Here is a 21,502-nt window from a genome sequence, read left to right as displayed (position 1 = left end):
CCTTGCGTGTATGCCACACATTCCCTCGTGGATCTCTCTGATAAGGTATGCGGCATCTTGAGGGTCGACGCAGCGTAGGAGTGGGCCTAGGTATGATTTACGGTACAAGATATCGTCCCCCATTTGATAATGGCACACTTTGTATTGCAACTTACGTGCCTCTGACTTGTTTTCGGGAGTAACACCAGATTGCAAGTATGCAATGATTGGTGTCATCCATGACGTTGTACCGTACTCGATGACATTGATTTGGCGCAGGGGTACTGAGGGATTCTGCAGAATCTCTATACGTATCTCCTTTGCCAGGTGTTGGAAGCTGGTGGATGCGAGTTTTGACAGTGCATCCGCGGATTTGTTTTCACTTCTGTTGATGTGACGGATATTGAAGGAAGTGAATTTCGATTTTAGTTACAAGGCTTGCTCAAGGTAGAGGATCATGATATCCCCTTTCGCGGCATAGTCACCGCGCACCTGCCTTGCAACTAAAAGGGAGTCGACATGTGCTTCCAGATGTTGTACGCCGAGCTTGATTGCCAGACGTAGTCCTGCCAACAGAGCCTCATATTGTAACACCCCAAATCCATATGTTATGAAATAATATTATTTTCTGATGCTAAATAACAGAAAATGGTGACCGTTAAATGGTACCGTAAGAAAATGACAGTAAGTTTAGATTTATGTGTGTAACTAAGTTAAACTAAGAAAAGAGATCAAGTTAGTATAGGAAATAACAAATTTAAACATACCTTGAAAGACAAGGGGGCTAATGTGTAAATGTGTTATATATTTGATAAAAAAAAAGAAGCCAAGGGTGTGCTGGCTTTGGGTCGATCGAACAAGGGCAAGGGGAAAGGTGGAACCCTAGTTTCACTAATTTCATCAAATTGGGAAGAAATCTCAAGAAAGCTCGGATGCATGAACCTGAATGTTAATCAATTAAGTGTCTCTAACACAAAGTAAGTTGAATTAAGTGTTTTGGTGATGTTTGGTTAAGTGGGTTATGGGTAATCTGTGAATGTTTATTGAAATTGAGTAGGAATTCTAGGCAATATGATTACATAGAGACTAAAGCATGCTTAATTTCGATTATGTTGATGTTTTGGGAAAAAAAAACCTTTTGTAGTCATAATAGAATGAAGTTGATGATGACTATATGTGATATGTTCTATAGAATTTAGATGGGTGAAGTTAGATGTTGTATGATGTTGTAAAATGAACCTAATTTGAATGAAAATGGTATGGTGATTATTGAATTAGTGATTTTGATATGAGATAGTAAGAGTATGCACAAGATACTTGTACATTGAGCTTAGATAATAGTACGCTCACGAGGTGTTTGATGAAATGCCTAGTGTAGAATAGTATATGAAATTGCATGCTAGCTAATGGGTGATTATGTGTTGAGTATGGTAATGGTATAATTATCGATAGTTGAGCATAAGAGAAGCATAGTAGGAGGAATACATGTAAACTTGATAGTAATGATGATATGACTTCGTTTATATAAGCTCACCTTGTATGTAGATGTCAAATGTGAGATAATGAAAGCATGAACATGTGGAAGTATGTATATGTGAATGCGTAAGTGTTTATAGTTAGGTGATGGTGTGGTTGTAAGCCTATTACATCATAATTGTGATATATGTCTAGTGATGTTAGTATAGCCTAATATAATGACACGGATATATGAGGTTAAATCGTAAGTTATATGTTAAATTGTTGACTTCTGAAAGTCAACTACGCGTCTACGCATAAGAAGCATAAATTGACTTGTTGTTGTAAAGGTAGGATATTAGAAAATCGTATGTTACATGTTACATCAATACGCGTTATATAGAATGACATAGTGAATCATATGAGTCGAAAGGATGTGAAAGTGGGTATATGTCTTAAGCTTGTTATAATTGACTATTGAAAGTCAAATGTGAAATATGAAATTGATATGATCTTCAACATGTAAACTTGTGTATGCTAATAAGAATGTGATTTCGATGACGTGGAAGTATAGGAATCATGTCGAGACGGAATCAAGCACGGAAGGCTAACGGGTCAAGAAGCGGCGAGGAAACGAATATGAACACGGATGCATGAGGTAAGTGATTCCGTAATCACTTCTTAGTTGTTTAGGTAATGTTATATGCAACTTAATTGTATATGATAATTGAGGTCAAATAGGAATGAATTGTATGATGTCAATGAAGTATTAAACGGATCTTAGTTTTGATCCGAGCAAGGTACGTGTGATTAAGAATTGAAGCTAAGTAGTAGGATTGGTTACTTATGTAAGGAATTCCTTGGTATTAAGGATAGAGCAAAGTTGACTAAAATGCCCTTGATAGGTATTTCGGGCAAACGACCTTAGAAGTCGTTTGGAAACGAGCTATTCGATTAGAGTAATGTCTTGGTCAAGTATGAAAGCGAAGTATAGGGTTTTGTATGTCATAGTCCACTTAATGCGCAAATACCCATATCGGGTCAAAAATAAGCTTTTGAGCGAAAATGGGTTAAGAGGATGCAAGACGTCCGAGAATTTAATCTTTTATGATAGGCGCCAATGAAATTATTAAAGTTCATATGAGATTGAGGTCAAATAAACAGATTATGTTGATAAATGCACGAACGGGTCAAATAGTTAGAAAATGATAATAAGTCGAATGCATGTAAGTTAAGAAGTTCCTTAATCCGGAGGTAGGATTTTAAGTTCATATGATAGAATGTGAATTTACAAGTATGTAGGAAGAAACGGGAGGTTAAACGGGTAACCGGTTCTAAAGTTATGGGCGTTTTAGTGCGCACGGACGACGAAACGGAACTGCAGGAAAAATGCATTTTAGAGAGCCCGTCGCCGACGGGTATGGGGGCGTCGCCGACGGGTAAGGGAAAGTCAGTTTTTCTCCGACGGGGTTAATTACCTGTCTACGGGGTTTTTGGGCTACGGGGAAATGCAAGGCCCGTCGCCGACGCCCCTAGGGCCGTCGGCGACGGCCTCCTCAAGTCTCAAAAGCTAAATTCTTGTTATTTAAGTTGATTTATGTATCGTAGGCCTCGGTTTGTTATCCATGGACTACGACGGACCTTCCAAACATGATTTTTATGGTTCCTTAGATGTTTATGGGCTTTAAACCTAAGCCTAAGACCCATGTAAATATAGTATGATTATGTAAAGATGTAGGAAAGGTATGTACGTATGTAGTTGTGTATGTATGAATGTGTAAAGACATGTATGAGTGTATGCACGTATGTAAAGTTGTAGGAAAGGTATGTATGTATGTAGATGTGTATGTATGTTTGTATATAAGTACGTATGTATGCATGAATTGATATGTTAGAATTTTAACGTTACTAATTATGCGTTTGAGGTCGGTATGTAATGCAGGAATGAGTACATTGGATTCTTATGAAATTTAAGCCGAACCTGGAACAAGAGAAGGAGAAGGGTTATTCGAATGGATCAAGTTACATTATCGAACGTTATTCAATCTTTAATTATTTGAGTTTAATGTTATATGATGTTGTCATCGACTAATGGCTAAGTTGTATGTGATGCCCACAGGTACTACACGGACTTCTTCTGGTGCTAAGGAAATGAAGCGGACGTAGATCGAGTCAAGAGCAAGGATTGTACGGATAGATCGGTCACATAGTTGAAGTATATAACGTCTAGAAATCTAAATTTTAGTATGAATGTTGTGAATTCTTTTATAGAACGTTTAACATTTTTAGAATTTGGAACCTTCGTGAAAGTAATGTCGTTAATAAGGAAAGAAATTTTAAAGCTCTTTTCCGCTGCGTCATTTTTTTAAGGTTAAACGTGTTAGGGTGTAACACATATACTACCTCGTTATTTGTGCTTTTGAAATCGAGGCGGATTGCGTAGGTAAGCTCTTGACCATCAGGGCTGACGAGTCGTAGACCTGCGCCTGCACCTTCGTCGTTGGACGCACCATCGGTAAAAAGTGCCCAGGTTTCTGAAGAAGATGGTGGTGGTGCAGGGTTTTGTTCTTCTTCGCATTCTTGGATGCGATTTGCCAGTACTTCGGCAACGAAATTTGCCAGAACTTGGCCTTTAATTGCGGGGCGCGGTTTATAGTTCAATGTGTGCGCGCCCAGCTCGATTGCCCATTTTGCTAATCTCCCGGAGATGTCAGGTTTGGATAGGATCGGGCCGATCCTGTAGTTGGTTAATACCGTGATGACATGGTTTGCGAAGTAGCGTCATAGCCGTATTGACGCATGTAGCAGTGCTAGTACTAACTTCTCCATTATTGAATATCTTGTCTCTGGGTCGTTGAGCATCTTGCTGATTTAGTAGATGGGTGTTTGAACTCCCTCGCGCTCCACTATTAGTACCGCCCCTACCGCGTTGTCCGCGGCGGATAGGTATAATATAAGTGGTTCACCTTTGCGTGGTGCGGTTAGAGTTGGGAGTTATATCAAACACTCTTTCATCTCCCAGAAAGCGTTTTCAGCCTCTGCGGTCCATTGGAATTGTTATTTCTTTAGGCAGTTCCGCAGGGTCTTGATGAAGGGATAAGACTTAGCTGCATGGTTGGCTAAGAATCTGTTTAGTGCGGCTAAGCTGCCGGCTAGTTGTTGCATCTCTTTCATCGTTGAAGGCGATGGCATGCACTCGATCGCCTGGACTTTTTCCGGGTTTACCTTGAATCCATCTTTGGTTACGATGAATACAAGGAATTTGCCTTCTTCCATTCCAAACGCGCATTTCCCTGGGTTGAGCTTCATATTGACGCTTCGCAGAGTTTGGAATGTTCTTTTGATATCTGTGAGCATGTTATCTTCCTCCATGCTCATGACAACCAGGTCGTCCATATAGATTTCGACACTTTTGCTGATTGCCCGCGGAAAGTGTCGTTCATCAATTTTTGGTAGGTTGCGCCCGCGTTGCGTAATCCGAACGGTATTTTTGTATAGCAGTAATTTCCGGTAGGTGTGCAGAACGTTTTGTCTTCATCCTCGATTGCCATCTGTACCTGGTGGTAGCCTTTGTAACAACCGAGGAAGCACTTCCATCGAAATGGTGCGAGGTTATCGACCTTTTCGTCGATCTCTGGAAGTGCATAACAATCATTGGGACAATGTTTATTGAGGTCTTTATAATCGACGCACATGCGCCAGCCCCCGGATGGTTTCTCTACCATGACTAGGTTGGACAACCAAGTCTGGTACTTGACTTCTCGCAGGATACCTGCGGAGAGCAGCTCTTCGACTTGCTCCTGCATCGCCTGGTTTTTTGCGGATCCAAGGTGGCGATGGCCTTGGATCATGGGCTTGATACCTGGTAAGGTATTTAAGAAATGTTGCGCAACTTCGCGTGGGACCCCAGTCATGTCTGCGGGTGTCCACGCAAAAATGTCTTGGTTCCTGAAGAGAAGCTACTTCAGGTGCGCTTTGATGTTGGGGGACAAGGCGTGGCCCAACGTGATCTTTTGCTCTGGGTATCTCGCGTTGAGAGCCCATTTTTCTGGTTGGTTGTTGGGGGTAGGCCTTGCTATCTTGGTCGGACGCACCTCGTCCGACAGCATGACGTCTCTGCGTGCGTAGATTATCGCGACCCCTGTTTCGGTTGGGAAACCGACAGCAGAGTGGGGTACGGACGTAATCATATTAAAGTCGCCTTGGGATTCTCTCCCGAGAAGTACGTCATATTTGGAGGTGTGAGGCAAAACCATTGTGACAACTCGAGTTTCCGAGATTCCACTTTCACATTTATTGCACGTTCACTGTTTGTTTAGTTGTTTACTTGCACAATTGGTTTGCTTTGTAACTGTATACGTTTGGTTCAATAAAGTGTATTGTGATTGTGCATGGTTATGTGTTAAGTGTTGACAAATACATGAACTTGGTGATGAAACTGTAAATTATATTGTGATGGGTGTTTTATGTAAAAGATGATACTTGGGGGTGAGTAGAGTAGTTAGTGAAACCTTAATCACCCTTAACCCTAACCTCCTTCACTAATCATCACACAAAAATCAATACACGTACTTTCACATCCTCTAATCCTCTCTACAATCATCTTCTTCATCATTGGCACAAGCTCTCAATCATCACTCTTGATTCCTCTCTCTATCTAGAATCAATCCAAGGTAATTGTTTAATGGCTATTTGTTGTTAATCATTGATTGTTTGATTCATGCAAAAACCCTAGTTCTTCACATAATAGTTCTGTGTTTATTGATCAATTCTGAGTATTGTGAAATGGTTATGATTAGTTGTGAAATCACTTGCTGAATGTTAAGATGCATGATATGTTAGAATGTTTGATTGTGGATTTGATTACTGCAATGCAAATGTATGAAATTAGGGTTTCATGATCGTATAAACGTATAAACATAACTGTTACATTGACTTGGTATGTTCGCATGATTGATGCCCGACCTTTGATTTCACATATAGTCCGAACTCTTGTAAAGATATAAAGGTCCGACTTTTGATTGTGTTGTAATATCCGAACTCTTGTAAAGATATAAACGTCCGACTTTTGATTGTGTTGTAATATCCGAACTCTTGTAAAGATATAAAGGTCCGAACTTTAGTGATGTCAAGTATGGTCCGAACTTTTTACATATCACAAGGGTCCGACTTTAATTGTGAAACAAGGGAGTCCGAATTTTTGATTGTGTAGCATGGAGTCCGAGTTTTGTTTAAGGATTGAAGTGGTCCGACTTTTTGAATGTTAAGGGGGGATCCGACTTTTATGATGTTGCTAGGGTCCGACCTTTGTGATGTTTATGTATGTCCGAGTTTCACAAGGAGGGATTTGGTCCGAATTTGTGTAACATGAATGCTTGGTCCGACTTTTGGCTTGTTATATGATCCGACTTTTATGCTTGATAACCTTGTCCGACCTTTTTGATGATGCCTTGTCCGAATTTCATATGATGTATATGCTCCGAGTTTGTATGTGATATAGGGATCTGAGTTTACGTATAATGCTGAGTCAAAACCCTGAATGAAGAACACATTGCATGTTACTGTATATGCTACTGTACATTACTGTATATAACTGTATGTTATTGTATGTTGCTGGATGATCCGTATATGTGAACAATCTATCTCATGCCATTCAGTACACAATTATCATACGCATCACATTTGTTTGGATACCAAAGACTTGTAAACCCTAATTGAATATAAACACTTACATCGAATTATGTGCAATGTACCTTAGGTCGTGTGTAAAGGACCTAACTATTAATTAACACTAGAAGCAATAACATACCGAGCAAACCAAGGTGAGTTCACACTCTTACCAAGGCATGGGATTCCCGGGGTTTGGGAATGGGATTGAAGGAATGAGATTGAATAGATACTTGTGCTTACACTGTTACTAGACTATCTACCATCGTCCTCGGGATAAGCAGGACACTTACGTAAAACCTACGTAAACAAGTACTTACCACTGTCCTCAGGTTTCGAGGGACACTTACGTAAAACCTACGTAAACACTCATATGCTACTGTCTTCCGGAGTCAGGAAGGACACTTACGTAAAACCTACGTAAACCCCACGCGTACTACTGTCCTCGGGTAAAGAAGGACACTTATGTAAAACCTACGTAAAGCTTGTACGTACTACTGTTCTCAGGTTAAGAAGAACACATATGGTTACGAATCGTCTAGTGTATATGCAAACATGGGAAGCCCCCAACAATAGAACATACTATCGGCCCAGTAGAGCCACACGTTACGAAAGGAACTTACTATTACAAACTTACTTACTGTGAACTCGCTCAACTAGTTGTTGACTCTCTGTTACATGCCTCGCAGGTCGTTAGGTAGACATGGAGCTTGCACTGGGAGGCGCGATCGTTGTGGACAAGGATCGTGAATGCTTGATTTAAACATTATGACATTACATACTTTATTTATGAATGGGCTTTTACTCACACGCTTCCGCTAAACTTTGTTATTATACTTATGTTTTGGAACACCTTTCATATGGATTGGGTTGGTTTAATTACATTTACTATTTACATTGTTCTATATGATTGGTGGCTTGATCCTGGTCAGTCACGCCTCCAAGCGGTAATATTCCGCGTGTGGATTTTGGGGGTGTGACAACCATGAAGTTCACCTCCTCCGTTCTTGTGTGCCTTCCGCTTGTGAGGCGCACAGGAAAAGTAATTTGGCCCAGGGGGAAAACAGTTTCCCCTGCGAACCCGGCCAAAGGGTAGTCCACCGGTTGCAATCGATCTTTGTCTTCCTGATCGAACTGGTTGAAGCATTGCTCATATATAATGTCAGAAGTACTGCCCGGGTCGATGAACAATCGCTCGGTGCAGTAATGAGCTAGGTGGCCTGTAATAACGACGGCGAGCCTGTCGCGCGGGCCGCCTCGGACTTTTGGAAAGACGACTTGTTCGTCTTTCCAGTCATTGTCCGGTCTTCTCGCCGCCTTGCGCGGTCTTCCTTTGCCTCCATCAATCATATGGGTCGAGGCCATATACATGGTCTTCTTCCCGGAGGAGGTGCCCTCGCCATGGGGGGTGATGCGCTTGGTGGCTTTTTGCCCACCTGGTAACAGATGCTGCAGCTTCCCCTCCTTTAGGGCGCGCTCAATCTCCAGCCGGAGACTGATGCAGTTGTTTGTTGTATGGCCCTGGTCCTTGTGGTACTCACAATAGAGAGTGAGATCCTGATTTTTCTTGGACTTCATTGGTTGGGCCGGTCTCAGGTACTGCGCGTCCGTAAGAAGGACGTCGCTTGGCGACTTAGTGATCCCGGTCCAGTTGCGGTCCCGAGATTCTTTCTTTGACGCTCGGTTATCCTGCTGGGCGTTGATTGTTGCCCTTGCGTCGAACTGGTTGGTACGCGGGAAATATGGTTTATGGTCGCTGCCGCGATTCCCTGTGTCCCGGTTGCGCTTATTGTTGCGCTTGGGCTTGTGGCGGGAGGCTTGGCCTTCCGATTGGGGCTGTGCCTTTGCGAGGTGCGGTTTAAGGGACCGCTGAGTCTGGGCATATGTCTTGACCGCAACCATGACATCTTCCCATTTTTTTGACAAGCCGTCCTTGCCGGAGATAGTCATAACCATCTGTTCGTCTCTGACGGCTTTGATGAAGTGGTTGCGTGCCATTTGGTCTGCCACGTCGCCTATCTACAGGCATTCTTAGTTGTATCGGACGACGAACGATTCAAGAGATTCATCGTCCCTGCGCCAGATATTCATGACGTCCATCGAATCACGTTCGTGGTGTCGTTGCCGGCTAAAATGTGCGAGGAACTTTGCATGTATGTCCTCAAATGAGGCCAGTGATCCTACTGGCAAAGAATCGAACCAAGCCCTTGCCAGACCCGTGAGGGTCTGGGGGAAAAAATGACACCAGGTGGGCTCGTCCCACCTGCCGTTTCACCCTGCGCCCATGAAAATGTTCATGTGATCGTCCGGGTCGGACGAACCGTTGTATTTCTCAATGTTAAATGTGAATTTGGTGGTGGTGACATGGGCGTGGGCGATTTCTGGGGCGAATTTGGAGTTTTCGGCCGCAGCTTTTGGCCTGTAGGGTTGGCTCTCGGGGCGCTTTGCAGCGTGGAGGTATGTGTTTCGGGGGTGAGTGGGAGCAAAATAGTTGCGTTGTCACACCCCCAAATTCCACCTGCGGAGTACCATCCGCTTGAGGGCGTGACTGACCAGGATCCAGCCACCAATTATACTGAATAATTGAATTTAATAACCATAGTAATACTTACTAACCATACGATCAGTAAATATCATGTTCAGAGTTTAAAGTTTTAAGTTCAAATAGTAGTACGTAGCGGAAGCATAAATAAAACAGTTTGAAACAAGGTTCATAGTTCATGCTTATTTAACACCCAACACAGGGGTGGACGAACACTACACATCCCCAAGCAGCAAGCTCCTCAGTCACTGGTTACCTGCAAAGCATGCAGTAAGGTGTCAACAATAATGTTGAGCGAGTTCACTAGTTGTCCAGTTTTAATTACCAAAAAAACTTGTTTCACCAGTTAATTTACCCGTTTATACATGCCATGGGGAGCTACCCCAAAAGTTAGCGACTAAACTGTTTTTCCAATACCGAACACTAGGTAACCGTTTGCGTTTCCGCAGGATGCCCCGATGTCAATGTTCTATCATCATTGACGGATGCCTGAGTACATTAGTTCACGGCCGATCCCATACCATGGCACGGTGTGAGGTTGGTAAGACCTAAATAGCGCTATCAACTAATAACCCGTTCGCCTGGCCCCGGCGACTAATCGGTATTATGTAGTAGGGACTTGAGTGATAGAGTTTCGTTTAGTGCCGTTTGTTGCAATCCGTATAAACAATAATTAACTAAAGGTTCCCAATAACAAGGGAAGAAAAGTAAGTTGTATCCCTCATAAGGGGATAGTGTTGTTTTTAGTTCCGTTTCCCAAACCACCGGGAACGCATGCTTTAGGTTGTGAACTCACCTTGGGTTGCTCGGTAGATAATTACCCGGGTCAATCACGTTGGTCACCACGTCCTAGCATGGTTACCAAATATGGGTCAAGTTGGGGTACAAGTAATCACGTATAGCAAACACGTATAGACACACTTAACATGCATACATTCACAGTTGGGTTATTGGGCCTGCCTTAACATTTTCACAAACAAACAGTAACAGATACACATGCAGCCCAGTCAACAGATAGCCCAACAAGTCGTGGCCCAATAACACGTAGGCAGCCCAGTCGAGACAAGGGTGGTCTCGACTCGAGAATACACGGTCTCGAGTCGCAACCAGGAGATCTCGAAGAATCACGTTTTGGTCTCGAGTGTGCTGCTTGCGAGTCGCAATCTCAGGAGTCTCGAGCCCAGTCTCGAGTCGAGATCATGTCGTCTCAAGTCGAGACTTAGTCGGTCTCGAGTCCCTGAAGCCCGTCTCGGTTCATCATGCTTTGGTCTCGAGTCGCAACCAAGGGTTCCGACTCGCAACCACTGTTACGTGCACCAGAATCCTTCTAGAACCTGTCCAATGTACTGACCAATAGCATTTTGATTTCATGATAATGTGTACTGTCCAATGAGGGTGCACAAACATGTTTTGTTGTCTCATTTACCACATATTCAGATCAAACATAGCCTATTCAAATATTTTTCATGATCTTCAAGTAGTTCATCATGCATATTCAAATATTCAAACAAATCAACTAACATTTAATCCTTGGTTCTTAACACAACTTCATAACATGAGATAAGACAATCATTAAGCACCAAATTTGCCCTATTTTATCATTATAAATCGGATGGTAATAATCATCAAACATTGATTCATACACACACATGTTCATCCTTTACAACCAATCAATTATGAGCAAAATAGCTAAGATAGAAGGATCACTCTAACACTTCACATAATCCGAATGGTTCTAATCCTCTTTTTTTACCAAACCGTTCACATACAAAACATGAAGGAGCATGGTAAATCAAGCAAAACATGTTACTCATATCATCAAACAAGCATCTTTACATAACCATCCTACACAACAACAATCTTTAAACATTCAACCAAAAGAGATACTAACCGGCTAGACTTAAGGTGTGAGATTATGATGAATAAGCTTCCAAGTAAGATCCGAAGCTTGAACCGAAAGTCCTTGCTATTACCGGTTTTGATCCGAGAGAGAAAGGAGATGAGAGGAGGTTGATGATGATCTAGGGTTTTAGGGTTTTAGTGAAGGAGAGAGTGAGTGAGATGAGGGAGAGTGTAAGGGAAGTGTGGTAAAGGTGGGTGATGGGTTTTATATCTCATGGTGTGCACTAATGGGCTTTCGGGTGGACCAAAAAGGGGGTTGCGGCCCAACCGATGTGGGTTACTCGAGACCAGGTGGTCTCGAGTCGGGTCTTGTGGTTTCGGCTCACTAGTAATATACACACACACACACACATATATATATATATATATATATATATATATATATATATATAACGTACATACATACAACACATAATAACAGAAAAATCCATAATTTCTCATTTAATAATATACGTACACACAATGTTAAATCAAGAAGGTTGCTCGGGAAACCCGAAGTGTCACATGCCTTCTCCTGGTCTGCTGCTAGTGGCATGAGATTCCCCGCAATATGTATGGTCGTCCGGGTCAGTACGACCATATCCTTCTTGATGGGACTGCGGTCCCAGCCGACTTTGGATGCCGGAGCCGCGGTGGGCTGTGTATTGCCGCTTGTTATCGCCTTGAGGGCCGAGGCGGCTTTGTATTGGGCCTCTAACACGAGACTCATATGAGGAATCGTCCTCATCAATTGTGCGGACCTCACAGTAAGAGGATTTGCGGTCTTCACGCCTGCTTCGGGAGGCTGGGCGTGAAGAAGCCCTGCCGTCGTATTGTAAAATACGACCCGCAGGGGTATGTGGTGCCGGGGTAGGGCCGGCAGATACCTGCGCATCTGCGCAGGCTCTGTTGTATGTTGCTGCCAGTAGAGCTGTTTGCTGGTCGTAACAGGTATGAAGGTTCATGCCTGGAGGGATCACCGTTGCGTACTGTGATAGGTCATGTCCAAACGTAAGGGATGCGGCCCCTTGCGTTGATGTGCCGATGTGGCCAGGATTTGGGACTAGGGGAATGGTCCCCGCAGGCCCTGGGTTGGTGGGATTTAGGTTATCCCAGTAGTGTTATTTAGACGATCATACATGATCTTTTGAGAGGGAGAGGGATGGTTAAGAAAGTGCTAAGAGTAGCAGTGGGCGCCAATGATGAAACAATGGTTAACCGGGCAGGGTTAACTCAATGGTCTCGTCAAGAAGGGTTAATCCCTTCCTCCCGAGGATCGCTAGCTAGATCGTCCGCTGGTTGATCTCCTGCACAAGGAAACAAACCGTGACTCGTAACAAGGAGGATAGGGTGGGGGGGTGCTCCTTGTTACCACTCTCCGGCGTGAGAATCAGTCATTTGCTTGGGAAGCAAAGTGTGATAGTAGTAGTAGTGAGAGAGTTGAGAAGAGATACCTCAAACTTGGTTTGGGGGTTGGTATTTATAGCCGAGGAGGGTAGGAGGAGCTGAAAGGACGGACTGACGACGTGCAGCCTTCATGTAGGTGTGTCAGACATGTCGGTTGTGGAGGTGGCGCCACGTCTTACTGCAGTGTCAGTCTGTTGCTTACGTGTGGTCTGACAGGCGACTGTCATTGGTGCCACTTGCTTTGCGATGTCAGTCCCACTTGCCTCGTGGGCAAGATGCGGTGCTGAGCCGCATCACTGCCTGCGGTAACCGCTGCCGTTTCCGCGTTCTCACTATGGCGAAGACTGTGGGATGCGGTGCTAGGCCGCATCGCCACTTGTGGTGACTGTTGCTGTTATCCAGCTCCCTTGTATTGATAGAAGTGTTCACTGGATGTGGTGCTAGGCCACATCGCTTATGACCACTTCCGTTCTCATACACCAGATGCGGCGCCATGCCGCATTGCTATACCGTTCTCATATTCCAGGTTAGTCCTCCTCCATCATTGGGCAGATTGGATGCGACCGCTTTGTTCGCGTGTACCCGCACGGACACATGTAAGTTGTTAGCTAGTGGGGGTTTTGATAAGGGTAATGGTCACTCGCGGTCGTGCTGACGCGAGATCTGAGACAATTCCCCTTCAAGTATATTTGGAGGGACACAATTTCTCTATAATTTTTAAATTATTTGAAAGCGGTTGTAAGTGGAAGAAAGATAAAAGTATAATAAAGTATTGTTTAATTGAAAGTATTATTTAATTAAAAGTATTATTTAACTAAAAAGAAGATGAAATGTAGTGAGTTTTAGTGTAATTATACAGATGGGGTAGAGAATCGATTGTGAATGCACTAAACAGCTATACATGAAGTTTCAAGTGTCATATGAATATGTTTCTTTGTACTTTGTTTCCCTATCCTGCTATACATGATAATCTTTTGTTAAATTTATGGGATCAAAACTCGAACTGTGAATCAACAGAAAGAGATATCCAAACCTTTTGATTAAACCCAAAAGACACACAATCTTGTTCACAATAACAACTCCTAACCCTTTAATACAACAAACTTAGGATAAGAGGGGTTAAATCAATAATTGAGCTAACACAAAAGTCACAGGTAACACCAAAAAGTTAAAGGCTATCCTTTCTAATTTGTTGGATAAAGTTTATATCATAGTTTTCGCTTTCTATAAACGTTTTCCGTAATAAACATGTTTTTGTTAAACAATTGTTTTCTTGTATCGTGCGACTTAAATAGCTACAATAATGATCCAGTTCACCCAATCATTCACATTGTTTATCTTTAAAAATCTGCGGTTTAGATTTAGTTAAATATTTTTAATAATATTAATAATAAAAAAATAAAATAGGCATCGTGCTATAAAAGTTGTTTAATAATATTAATAATAAAAAATAAAATAGGCATCGTGCTATAAAAGTTGTAAAATATTTTTTAGTAACACTAGTAATAATAAAAAAAGAAAGCATCCTGCTATAAATAGAAACACCATTTCATTTCACTCATATACCAAAAGCTTCATACATTAAAATAAGTATTATTCACAAAGATGGAGTCGTTACCTTCTTTCCTAGTTTTCTTTTCACTCGCTATGGTAAAATAGAAAATTTCTTTTCATATATATATGTTTGGTAACAATATTTTGGTATACCTTTATGTTATATTTATCCCGATAATTTAAGAATATTAAATACTAAGCTAATTATTTATATTATTTTTCTAACTTTATAATTTCATATATTGTTTGAGCAGGTCGTTTTCATCATAGAGGCTAGACCAGATTCAGGAGAATGCTGGCAAAACTTAATTGTTCAAAAGAGTGAATACAGACGAAGTGCTACAGACTTTGAACCGAGGCCCAGTGCTATAAGCTATGTAACCGGTGTAAGTGACAAGAAATCCTATGATACAAAATTTGAACCAAGACCAAGTGCTACAAGCTATGTAACCGGTCTAAATGGTAAGAAAACTTTGAATATAGACTTTGAACCAAGACCAAGTGCAACAAGCTATGTAACTAGTCTAAATGGTAAGAAAACTTTTGACACGGGATTTGAACCGAGACCAAGTGCTACAAACTATGTAACCGGTCTAAAGGGTAAGAAAACTTTTAATATAGACTTTGAACCAAGACCAAGTGCTACAAGCTATGTAACTGGTCAAAATGGTAAGAAAACTTTTGATACGGGATTTGAACCGAGACCAAGTGCTACAAGTTATGTAACTGGTCTAAATGGTAAGAAACCATTTGGCACAGAATTTGAACCAAGACCAAGTGCTACAAGTTATGTTGCTGATCTAAATGGTAAGAAAACTTTTGACACGGGATTTGAACCGAGACCAAGTGCTACAAGCTATGTATCTGGTCTAAATGGTAAGAAACCATTTGGCACAGAATTTGAACCAAGACCAAGTGCTACAAGTTATGTTGCTGGTCTAAATGGTAAGAAAACTTTTGACACGGGATTTGAACCGAGACCAAGTGCTACAAGCTATGTAACCGGTCTAAATGGTAAGAAACCATTTGACACAGAATTTGAACCAAGACCAAGTGCTACAAGTTATGTTGCTGGTATAAATGATAAGAAAACTTTCAATATAGACTTTAAACCTAGACCCAATGCCACAAGTTATGTAGCTGGTCAAAATGGCATGAAAACTTTCGATACAAACTTTGAGCCGAGATCAAGTGCTACTGTTTACGATAACAGAGTAAACACAAAAGACAATGCACCTTTCGATAAAGACTTGAAACCAAGACCAAGTGCTATAAGTTATGATATATGATGAAGAACTAAAAGCAATACCAAGTGCATATCTATGGGATATGAAGTTTATAAGTTTGTCATAAAAATAAGCTTTATTATAAGCTTTTATTAAATGTAATTCTATTATAAAGTGTGTTTGTTGTATGTAAACCAAAATTATAGATATTTTCTATATGTAGGTTAAATATTATATAAAAGTGTATTTCTGTTTATTTTTTTTTAATAAATAAAGTACACGAGAAGTTCGTATAATTCGTATAGGTTTGTTAAAATGTTGAAACTTAATACAAAAACATAACATAATTGGTCTATGTCATGGATAAAGGTTAAAAGGGAAAATGGGCTTAAAGTCTTAGGGGAGACGGGGCACCCCGTGATGGCACCTCCATCACTCGTGGAATGCAAGGGAACACTGCCGCCACCACTTTTTATCACTTGTCAACTTCATAACGCGTTGAGATTTTCACGCGTGAAGAACATGCAATTTAGTTTTGTTTTTTGTTTTTAATGATTTTGATAGTGTGTTGTGAGTGATGGATATTTCCACTAAAAACCATCACTAGTGATGGAATAAAGCTCGATGACATGATGGAAATTGATTGGATGTTGTTAGTGATGCATGAGTGGTGAGTGATGGACGCCCCTACCCTCCTTAAAATATTTAACATTTGTGCAATTGGACTTAACCAATTTAACATTTAAACAGCTAGGCTTAAACTGTTATGCAACTTAACATTTAAACAATTGGGCTTAAATGTTCATATAACTATATTCGTATTTAATTCAGTTTTTTCTATTTATATTTGAAATTTTATAAATTTCTAATTTGGTTTTTCTTAGGTGACAGTTTTGTAATTCCATATTTCTGATTTGGTTTGTCTTAGATGTCGGTTTGTAATTCCATGGGGCTTGGTATGAAACTTTCATGAGGACGATCTGGATTTTAGCCTATAAATAACAAAAAATAAATAAATAAACAAATACATAAAATCATGGAGGGTCATGCTCCGCCAGTGGATAGATACAGTACATATGAAGAGCATATTTTTCATACAATGGTTGCAACTTAAGCCTGACATCGTTAACCATGTCATCAACCAACGTGTATTTACTTCTTCATCTTTGGTATCATAAGTTTTGTTCAACATACAGTTTCTTGTAAAAGCATATTTGATAATCTTAAATTAAGATTCATACACAGATCCAAAACAACGCAAAATCTAATAACATATTGTTTATTTTTTTTATTCCCATATAATTATCAAACTTATGCCTCACCATAAGAATAAAGTGTGAGTCTCCTTTTTATTGAACCATGTAAAGTAATATCAATATTCAATATTTCATAAAAAATCGATGCAGTATAATATAACATATCACATATGTTAAACCAACAATCTATAAAGTAATTATTTATTTTAAAGATATCTAGTAACTTAGCTAACTTCCTTGCATAAACCTAAGGGGGCGTTTGGTTCGTGGAATGTGTAGAAATTGGAATTAGGAAGTTTTTCTTTGTAAAATTGATCTTGGTTGGGGGAGGGAGGAATTTGAAATCCTTCACTCTAATGAAATTTGTGACTATTTCAACATTCCTTAGAAATCCTTCACTCTAATGAAGGAATGAAATGGAATGTTGAAATAGTCACAAATTTCATTAGAGTGAAGGATTTCAAATTCCTCCCTCCCCCAACCAAGATCAATTTTACAAAGAAAAACTTCCTAATTCCAATTCCTACACATTCCACGAACCAAACGCCCCCTAAGCGAATCGATTTGAACTTCATTTAATAAGTCGTCTTTGTAATTTAGATATTTATTAGCAAATTAGATCTTTGTTTTTTTTACAGCTCTTTCTTACATGTCATAAGTAGAATCTCACCTAGTGGAGCAAAGTCCAAATATCATCTATACAATACGCGGTGAAACGTATATAATTGAGAGTTTGAATTAGAATTCATAAATAGGTGTATGACGATCTCTTTGTTTGTTTTGTTAAAAAAAATCAATTTCTTTTCTTCGTAAACCGTAAGAAGATGGTATAAGTAAGACATAGTGTCTTCAAGCGGGTCAAGTTCTAGTCTAATGGTGAAAATTGGTGTATATTAAAGGGTAAATTTAAAGTGTGTGTGAGCTAGTCGTTCTAAAAAAACTGAGAGGGTAAAAACTAGTTTTGGTTGGCTTAATTGTAAAGGTTTTTTTCTAATACCCCGCCTCGATTAGGGCTGACGTGTTACACAATTCGGTAATAAGAAATAATTAATAACTTAATTAAAATATAAATTCCATATGTAAAAAGAAAACCCCCACAACGATACAACGGTCTCAAACATAATAACATAAGTGTCTAAATTTATTAAATATATATAGTTTTATTAAACTCTAATTTGCTTCCAACTCTAGCTTTTTATTATCACTCTTCACAAATTCCCCCGATTTCCCTGAGTACCTGTTCATAAGAAGATTAACCAGGATATTTGGACCAAGCAAAGCAGATGAAAAAATGGACCCAGTTATCATATCATGGCGTTTTGATGAATAAACAGACATAGTGACTGTTATATGTGACAGCGGAGAGCAAGAAAACTACATGCTTGAAGACATTATGACCAAGCAGGGGTTGGGTTCATGGAAGAGTTACACAACGCCACATGTTTGTACACTTACATGGACATAAAAATGGCATTGATGCAGGACATGTTCAAATGGAGGATTCAAAATCTTCAAGAACAAGAAGCCAATAAAAGTGAAAGCGAATACTTGGATGAGAGACTAGAAGAAGACTCCGAAGAAGACGACTAGAAGAAGGCTCCGAAGAAGACGACGAAGAAAGTGATGGATACTTCCCATACAAAGTCATTTCTGACGAGAAGTTTTAATTTCTTTTTCATTTGTGTAATTTTTTTTTTCAAATAATAAAATACTATATTTCTCTCCTTAGTTTCAAAACGTCAAAAAAAAAAAAAAAAAAAAAAAAAAACCACAAAAGTCATTGAATACAAAACGCCAAATAATAAAATCTATTTTCTTTGTTAGTGTATTTTATCGTCTTGCTCTACAAAAAAAACGCCACTAATACAACAAACCTTATTATCAATAATTAGGCTAACACAAACCTTTTATCAAATTTATACCCAAACCTTTTTGATAAAACCCAAAAGATATACAACTTGTTCACAATGACTCCTAACCCTTTAATACAACAAACTTAGGATAAGAGGGGTTAAATCAATCATTAAGCTAACACAAAAGTCACAGGTAACACCAAAAAGTTAAAGGCTATTCTTTCTAATTTGTTGGATAACGTTAGTATCATAGTTTTCGCTTTCTATAAACGTTTTCCGTAATAAACATGTTTTTGTTAAACAATGGTTTTCTTGTTTATGTTTAAAAATCTGCGGTTTAGATTTAGTTAAATATTTTTAATAATATTAATAATAAAAAATAAAATAGGCATCGTGCTATAAAAGTTGTAAAATATTTTTTAGTAACACTAACAATAATAAAAAAAGAAAGCATCCTGCTATAAATAGAAACACCATTTCATTTCACTCATATACCAAAAGCTTCATACAATAAGTATTATTCACAAAGATGGAGTCGTTACATTCTTTCCTAGTTTTCTTTTCACTCACTATGGTAAAATAGAATAATTTCTTTTCATACATAGATATGTTATATTTATCCTTATAAATTAAGGATATTAAATACTACGATAATTATTTGTATTATTTTTTCAACTTTGTAATTTCAAATATTGTTTGAGCAGGTCGTTTTCATCATAGAGGCTAGACCAGATTCAGGAGAATACTGGCAGAACTTAATATTTCAAAAGAGTGATTCAGTGTCACCTTTTGAGGGAAATAAAGCTCATTGTCACACGTTGAAGGAGACAACACTCAAAGCTTCTAGTTTTGAGGATGAAAGTCCATATGGCAACATAAAAGATAAAGATCATGAAGACATAACACACTTAAATGAGAAGAAAGCTTTCAATACAGACTTTGAACCGAGGCCCAGTGCTACAAGTTATGTAACTGGTGTAAGTGACAAGAAATCCTATGATACAAAATTTGAACCGAGACCAAGTGCTACAAGCTATGTAACCGGTCTAAATGGTAAGAAAACTTTTAATATAGACTTTGAACCAAGACCAAGTGCTACAAGCTATGTAACTGGTCTAAATGGTAAGAAAACTTTTGACACGGGATTTGAACCAAGACCAAGTGCTACAAGCTATGTAACCGGTCTAAATGGTAAGAAAACTTTTAATATAGAGTTTGAACCAAGACCAAGTGCTACAAGCTATGTAACTGGTGAAAATGGTAAGAAAACTTTTGACACGGGATTTGAACCGAGACCAAGTGCTACAAGCTATGTAACTGGTCTAAATGGTAAGAAAACTTTTGACACGGGATTTGAACCAAGACCCAGTGCTACAAGCTATGTTGCTGGTCTAAATGGTAAGAAAACTTTCAATATAGACTTTAAACCTAGACCCAGTGCCACAAGTTATGTAGCTGGTCAAAATGGCATGAAAACGTCTGATACAAACTTTGAGCCGAGACCAAGTGCTACAAGCTATGTAACTGGTCTAAATGGTAAGAAAACCTTTGACACGGGATTTGAACCAAGACCCAGTGCAACAAGCTATGTTGCTGGTCAAAATGGTAAGAAAACTTTCAATATAGACTTTATACCTAGACCCAGTGCCACAAGTTATGTAGCTGGTCAAAATGGCATGAAAACGTCTGATACAAACTTTGAGCCGAGACCAAGTGCTACTGTTTATGATAACAGAGTAAACACAAAGGACAATGCACCTTTCGACAAAGACTTGGAACCAAGACCAAGTGCTACAAGTTACGATATATGATGAAGAACTAAAAGCAATACCAAGTGCATATCTATGGGATATGAAGTTGATAAGTTTGTCATAAAAATAAGCTTTATTATCAGCTTTTATTAATGTAATTCTGTTATAAAGTGTGTTTGTTGTATGTAAACCAAAATTATAGATATTTTCTATATATAGGTTAAATATTATATAAACGTTGTGTATATCTGTTTACTTTTTAATAAATAAAGTACACGAGAAGTTCTTAGAGGTTTGTTAAAATTTTGAACATGGTCCCTAAGTATGATGAAGTACACCATTAGTTTAAACTTAATACAAAAACGTAACATAATTGGTCTATGTCATGGATAAGGTTAAAAGAGAAAATGGGCTTAAAATATTTAACATTTGTGCAATTGGACTTAACCAATTTAACATTTAAACAGCTAGGCTTAAACTGTTATGCAACTTAACATTTAAACAAATGGGCTTAAATGTTCATATTACTATATTCATGTTTAATTCAGTTTTTCTATTTATATTTGAAATTTTATAAATTTCTAATTTGATTTTTGACAGTTTTGTAATTCCATATTTCTGATTTGGTTTTTCTTAGATGTCGGTTGTAATTCCATGGGACTCAGTATGAAACTTTCATGGGGTGGATCTGGATTTAGCCTATAAATAACACAAAAAAATAAACAAATAAATAAAATCATGGAGGGTCATGCTCCGCCAGTGGATACAGTACATATGAAGATCTTATTCTTCATACAATAGTTGCAACTTAAGCCTGACATCGTTAACCATGTCATCAACCAACGTGTTTTTACTTCTTCATCTTGGGTATCATAAGTTTTGTTCAACATACAATTTCTCGTAAAAGCATATTTGATAATCTTAAGAGTCA

At 39.2% G+C, this 21,502-nt stretch overlaps 2 protein-coding genes across 2 annotated transcripts; both read left to right on the top strand.

Moving 5' to 3' along the window:
* Positions 1 to 14,499: 14,499 nt before the first annotated feature.
* Positions 14,500 to 15,900, top strand: LOC110938217 (protein argonaute-2). The gene is made up of 2 exons (XM_022180673.2): positions 14,500 to 14,581; positions 14,740 to 15,900. The coding sequence occupies exons 1-2, from the start codon at positions 14,537 to 14,539 to the stop codon at positions 15,772 to 15,774; spliced, it is 1,080 nt and encodes a 359-aa protein (XP_022036365.2). The 5' UTR covers positions 14,500 to 14,536; the 3' UTR covers positions 15,775 to 15,900.
* Positions 15,901 to 19,290: 3,390 nt separating this feature from the next.
* Positions 19,291 to 20,816, top strand: LOC118491249 (protein argonaute-2-like). The gene is made up of 2 exons (XM_035988856.1): positions 19,291 to 19,394; positions 19,525 to 20,816. Exons 1-2 carry the CDS (start codon positions 19,350 to 19,352, stop codon positions 20,629 to 20,631), a joined length of 1,152 nt encoding a protein of 383 aa, XP_035844749.1. The 5' UTR covers positions 19,291 to 19,349; the 3' UTR covers positions 20,632 to 20,816.
* The last annotated feature ends 686 nt before the right edge of the window (positions 20,817 to 21,502 follow it).

Source organism: Helianthus annuus, chromosome 4, assembly GCF_002127325.2.
Source record: "Helianthus annuus cultivar XRQ/B chromosome 4, HanXRQr2.0-SUNRISE, whole genome shotgun sequence".
Classification (NCBI taxonomy): domain Eukaryota; kingdom Viridiplantae; phylum Streptophyta; class Magnoliopsida; order Asterales; family Asteraceae; genus Helianthus; species Helianthus annuus.
The sequence above is the reverse complement of the archived record's forward strand: the minus strand, read 5'-3'. Positions and strand labels throughout refer to the sequence as shown.

What these genes read in the sequence shown, in the direction of transcription:
- LOC110938217 (XM_022180673.2), top strand. Translation starts at nt 14,537, where the DNA reads ATGGAGTCGTTACCTTCTTTCCTAGTTTTCTTTTCACTCGCTATG. An exon ending in TTTTCTTTTCACTCGCTATG is followed by an intron (nt 14,582 to 14,739) that starts GTAAAATAGAAA and finishes TTGTTTGAGCAG; the next exon opens with GTCGTTTTCATCATAGAGGC.
- LOC118491249 (XM_035988856.1), top strand. Translation starts at nt 19,350, where the DNA reads ATGGAGTCGTTACATTCTTTCCTAGTTTTCTTTTCACTCACTATG. An exon ending in TTTTCTTTTCACTCACTATG is followed by an intron (nt 19,395 to 19,524) that starts GTAAAATAGAAT and finishes TTGTTTGAGCAG; the next exon opens with GTCGTTTTCATCATAGAGGC.